The sequence below is a fragment of the Hylobates moloch genome, unplaced genomic scaffold, assembly GCF_009828535.3.
Source record: "Hylobates moloch isolate HMO894 unplaced genomic scaffold, HMol_V3 SCAFFOLD_1, whole genome shotgun sequence".
In the NCBI taxonomy this organism is placed as follows: Eukaryota; Metazoa; Chordata; class Mammalia; order Primates; family Hylobatidae; genus Hylobates; species Hylobates moloch.
The window spans coordinates 44,671,579-44,677,578 of NW_026652276.1; the positions used below are offsets into that span (position 1 = coordinate 44,671,579).

The following is a 6,000-nucleotide window of genomic DNA, read 5'->3' on the forward strand; positions in this document are numbered from 1 at the left end:
TGTCTGTCATACAGGTGATGTTAAACTTCCTAAAACACAAACATAGGTGTGGATCCACTGACCCCACGTTAAGAATTTGCCAATTCCTAGTAAAGCAGAAGATATGATCCAGCATTTCCATGTCTGTTCTAGGGTCACTCTCACACTTGTCCAAGGAGATACAAAGTTTATAATAACAGAAAAATTGGAAATATTGCACATGTCCACCAAAATGAGACTAGAACATTGGCATACTATGTAGCAGTTAAAATAAATGAATAAGATCTATATGGTTATTTGCATTTTAAAGGCATGTTGAACAAAAAGTCAATTCATATCTACAGTAGGATACCATTTTTAAAAAATTTTTCAAACTGTAAAATGTTACATATCATTTATGGTTATATAAGTGTGTATTAAAAGATTAAAAGCTTGCATAAGAATGATAAACACCAACTTCATTATAGTACTTATTTCTAGAGAATAGAATTAGAGGATACCACATAGTAGCCTCAACTGTATCCATTTCTCATTTCTTTGAAAAAATAGTCTGAAACAAATATAGCATATTATTGACATTTGATTAAGCTGAGTGCTTGTTTGTATGCTTGGAATATCTCATGATTAGTGAAAAAATTTAAGAATCTTTGATCAACAAAATTTTCCCCTTTTTTCTCCTTCTGAATGCCTAGCCTCAGACAACAAATTGTATACAGTCTTCAATGCTTTTGATGATGATTCAACCTCCTGGACCTATCAGGAAGGCATCCTGTCAATGAAAGTAACAAGAAAAGGATCAGTCATTAGTACACTTGATGCTGATTGGCTGGAGTTAACTACCTTTTATTATAAACAAGGCTTGTCTTTAATTGATTCTTTTGTATTCTGGGAAACATCTAAAGGTAAGTTTTATGTTAATGATATTTTATATCTGAAGAATTTGAACTTGTATCAAAATCAGTGAAAATGTTTTTACCTCTCAACTTCTATGGCTGAAAGGACAGATACCATTCCTAAGGAAATAAATTCCAGCTGTTAACACAGATATGTAGCTTTCATTTAAAACCTTAAAGCTCCTTCAGCGCAACGGACACTTAAGGAGTGTGGGCAGAATTATAACATAAAATGTTCACTGCTGGGTTGTAATTGGGAAACCACTGTGTGATTGACTAGGAGAATTTTCCAAATAAGATGTACTATAATAGTCCAAACAGGAGGTTTATGATGGCATTTCGTGGTTACATTCACATTTATTACATTATCCCAATTTTGAACACTATCTATCATGTATATAGTCAGTCTATACCTGATTCTTTCTATAATTTGTATAAAAAGTCATCTTTGGTTTAGAAAGTGACGTTGGCTCTGTTCTTACTTCTGTCTTCACCTTGTCTTTCATCCCTCTCTAGCCTTCCTCATTTAGTTACAATGGAGTATGTAATTATTTGTGTCTATCACGAAAATAAAGACAAACTATAAAATATTATCAAAAATGACTTTCTAAGAGTTTTTTTAAGAGTGTTAAAAAAAGAAAAAGAAAAGGTAGTAACGAGATTAGAAAAATGCATTAGGAAAGGTGAAGGTTATGAAATCCAGGATAATTAGGAACTCTTAACTCTATGAGGTTAGAGGAAAGAATGAAAAGCAAATAAGGTCTCCCTGTACCTTACTATTGTTAAATCAGCCTAGTATTACCTTAACTGATCCAACTAAAGACTTTGGATGATATTTTAAATTATCAGGAGTCATGTTCCAATAGGCCCTTTTAACTAGCAGTATTAAGGACCAAACGCATTGGAGCACCCAGAAATACAATACCTTGCGTAGTGCTTGGCACATAGCAGGTGCTTAATAAACATTTCTTAGTATTTTTCAGTAGGCCAGGCACCGTGGCTCACACCTGTAATCCCAGCACTTTGGGAGGCCAAGGCAGGCAGATCACTTGAGTCCAGGAGTTCGAGACTAGCCTGGGCAATATGGTGAAACCTCATCTCTACAAAAAATGCAAAAAGTTAGTCAGGCATGGTGGCAGCCACCTGTATTCCCAGCTACCCAGGAGGCTGATGTGGGAGGATCACCTGAGCCCAGGGAGGTCAAGGTTGCAGTGAGCCATGATTGCACCACAACATTCTAGCCTAGGTGACAGAGTAAGACCCCATCTCAAAAAATAAAATAAAATAAAATAAAAATATATGTGTGTGTGTGTGTGTGTGTGTGTGTGTGTGTATAAATAAAAAATATTTCTTCATATTTTTTGGTTATTGGAAGCCTCTTCCACTTGGTCTTTTATTTATTTTTTTTTTATTGTACTTTAAGTTCTAGGGTACATGTGCACAACATGCAGGTTTGTTACATATGTGTACATGTGCCATGTTGGTGTGCTGCACCCATCAAATCATCATTTACATTAGGTATTTCTCCTAATGCTATCCCTCCCCTGCTCCCCCGCCCCACGACAGGCCCCAGTGTGTGATGTTTCCCACCCTGTGTCCAAGTGTTCTCATTGTTCAATTCCCACCTATGAGTGAGAACATGCGGTGTTTGGTTTTCTGTCCTTGTGATAGTTTGCTCAGAATGATGGTTTCCAGCTTCATCCATGTCCCTTCAAAGGACATGAACTCATCCTTTTTTATGCCTGCATAGTATTCCATGGTGTATATGTGCCACATTTTCTTAATCCAGTCTATCATTGATGGACATTTGGGTTGGTTCCAAGTCTTTGCTATTATGAATAGTGCCACAATAAACATACGTGTGCATGTGTCTTTATAGCAGCATGATTTATGATCCTTTGGGTATATACCCAGTAATGGGATGGCTGGGTCTAGTTCTAGATCCTTGAGGAATTGCCACACTGTCTTCCACAATGGTTGAACTAGTTTACAGTCCCATCCACTTGGTCTTTTATAGCAATAGCAAAGTTTCGTAGGAAGAACATGGGCTTTAGAATCAGACAGACCAAGGTTTAAATCCTATGTCTTCTACTTATTAGCTGTGTCATTTTGGGAAGTTAGTTGAGCTCACTGAGTCTCAGTTTCTTAAAGAGGAATAAAAATACTCCTACTTTTTATTGTTGTGATGATGTAACAAGATATAATAAATGTAAAGTGACTCCCAGAATGCCTAGCCTACAGTCAGAGTTCATTTTCTGATGTTAGTTTTCTTTCCTGCCACTTGATGTGTGCAATTACAGTACTTTTAGTGTGGATCATCTATTTAGAGGTTGATTTATGCTTCATAATGTCTCTCTCTCTCTCTCTTTCTCTTTCTCTCCTGTTTCTCTTCTCTCCAGAAAGTTTAGTTGAAGCCATTTCAAATTTTGGCGTGTGACTAACTGCTGAACAGAAAAACAAAACATAGGCTTTTCGCAATCTCTCTCAGGCATCCCTGCCTTGGGTCTTGCCTGATGAAAATAAAATTAGCCACAGCAGTTGCCAGCCAGGCTCTGTGTGGCTTTTGTTCTTAAAGCCTCAGAAGCTCTTTAGAGAGCCCCAGGGAGGCTCCCTCTCTCAGCAGCTCATGGGGTGGAGGGGGTCACGGAGAGGGGGGTGCAGAATCTTCCCCTCTCAGCAGCTCTGGAATGTCTCATTAGACATTTGACATTGCAGGCTATGGCAAGCCCCTCATGAGCCACGTAGGTCTGTGGGGTCTGGCAACTGAGCATGTCATTTGGGATTTTCCTGGGAGTACACAGGGAAGTTGCCAAGGGGAAATTGTGACCAATATCTGTGTCACTGTGAGAAGCAATCAGAGGAAGCAGGGCTGAATTGGTCGCTTTGTTGTGGTATGTTTGATGCCTGACATCTAAAGCACATGGGGAGGGTGGTGGGGGCAGACAATGCATATTTTGTTTGGTCTTGCTTCTATCCTCTTCCAAAATATTGTCAGAAGTTAGCCCACCATGAGGAATGGAAGAACAAAACCAGACAGTGCTCAGAAATTTAAATATATTACCCCACAAATCACATTCAATAAAATACCTCCCTCCAGAAACACGGGGGGGCAGGGGACAGATGTTTAAAAAGTTTTCTACTTCAGCAGTCAGAGTGTAAAAGTTGTAAGATCTGTGAAATTCCTTCTCAGTGTCCCTCCACGCTCACTCTAACAGCCTTTTCTGCTGTGAAGCACACCCTGGGACACACACACACACACACACACACAATTACCCTCAAGGTTCCTACACTTCACCAGCCTCCAAATGCCCCACCAGCCTCCAAATGCCCCACCACCGCCAGATCACAGTCTTTCCCCACCTTAGGATACCACATCTTAAGGCTACATTTTGATTTTTTAAGAATCCTTTTCAGACTGCACTTGTTATTCATTTCAATCTTTCCACTCCTTTAAAAATGTTTGTGTGGCACTAGTGGAGGAGAGGTAGCACAATGAAGAGTGAGGATGGAGTTATAACACTGAAACTCATTTCATATATGCCAGGACCCATGCCAAGCACTGGGTTTATAATACTCTTCCTCACTCACAAGGCGCTAGCCATGTGGCATCGGGCAGTCAGGCAGTGAAAGTGTCAAAACATATATATCTAATTTCAAAACTAAGAAAATTGTGTAACATAACCATAGAAGATATTACGGTGAGAGTACCAGGGAAGAACCCGCTTAAAGAGGTGGTCAGGAGGTCCCCTTTGAGAAGGCAGCAATCACACTGAGACTGGGCAGCTGGAGAGCAGCAGACCTGTGAGAACCAGAGGTAGGCCGTTCTACGCCGGAGAAACACATCTAAAGGTACAAAGACCTTAGGGCAGGAAAGAGGAACTGGGAAAAGGTCTGTGTTTCTGGAGCAAGGCAACCAACAGTATGGCTCTGGACACAGTGGAAGAGGTAGGCAGCAGCCAGTCCCTACAGGGTCCTAAACAGGAAGAATGCAACAACAGCAGCTAACATCTATTTTGTACTTGCTATACACCGGCGTTGTGCTAAGCATTTTGCATTCATTAACTCATTTAGTCCCCACAGCAACCTGTGAAGTAAAGATGATCATGGCTGGGCATGGTGGCTCACGCCTGTAATCCCAGCACTTTGGGAGGCTGGGGTGGGCGGACCACGAGGTCAGGAGTTTGAGACCAGCCTGGGCAACGTAGTGAAACCCCGTCTCTGCTAAAAATACAAAAAATTTGCTGGATGTGGTGGCGGGCGCCTATAGTCCCAGCTAGTCAGGAGGCTGAGGCAAGAGAATCGCTTGAAGCGGGAGGCAGAGGTTGCAGTGAGCCGAGATCACGCCACTGCACTCCAACCCGGGCGACAGGTCTCAAAAAAACAAAAGAAGAAGATTATTCCTTTTTTTTTTTTTTTACTTTATTTATTTATTTGTAGATGGGGCCTCACTGTCACCCAGGCTAGAGTCCAAGGGCACAATCATAGTTCACTGTAGCCTTGAACTCCTGAGCCGAGGCAATCCTCCCACCTCAGCCTCCTGAGTAACCAGGACTCTATGCACGCTACCACACCCAGCTAATTTTTTAAAACTTTTGTAGAGATGGTCTCACTTTGCTGCCCAGGTTGGTCTCAAACTCCTGGCTTCAAGTGATCCTCCAGCTTTGGCCTCACAAAGTGCTGGGATTCCAGGCGTGAGCCATCGTGCCAGGCCATGCTTATTCTCCTTTTACATATGAAGGAACTGAAGCACAGAGATTTTACATAAGGTGTCTGCATTCACACAACTAGAAAGTGGTGGAGCCACCTAGATGGAGTGTGTGCTTTTACCAAGATATTTATTCCAATTCATTCATTAAAGATTTAAAGAGGGAGTCATGATCTCATTTGCAATTTTTAAAGAATTTCTAGCCAGGTGCGGTGGCTCACGCTTGTAATCCGAGCACTTTGGGAGGCCAAGGCAGGCGGATCACTTGAGGTCAGGAGTTCAAGACCAGCCTGGCCAACATAGCAAAAAGCTGTCTCTATTAGAAATGCAAAAATTAGCCGGGCATGGTGGGCACCTGTAGTTCCAGCTACTCAGGAAGCTGAGGCAGGAGAATCTCTTGAACCTGGGAGGTGGAGGTTGCAG

The 6,000-nt window shown here is 41.5% G+C and overlaps 1 protein-coding gene across 1 annotated transcript in view; it reads left to right on the forward strand.

Moving 5' to 3' along the window:
- Positions 1-6,000, forward strand: part of RFTN2 (raftlin family member 2) — a 101,288-nt gene that overhangs the window by 38,794 nt on the left and 56,494 nt on the right. The window contains exon 5 of the mRNA XM_032755063.2: positions 672-881. Coding sequence (XP_032610954.1) covers positions 672-881 — 210 coding nt within the window. The remainder of the gene's footprint in view (positions 1-671; positions 882-6,000) is intronic.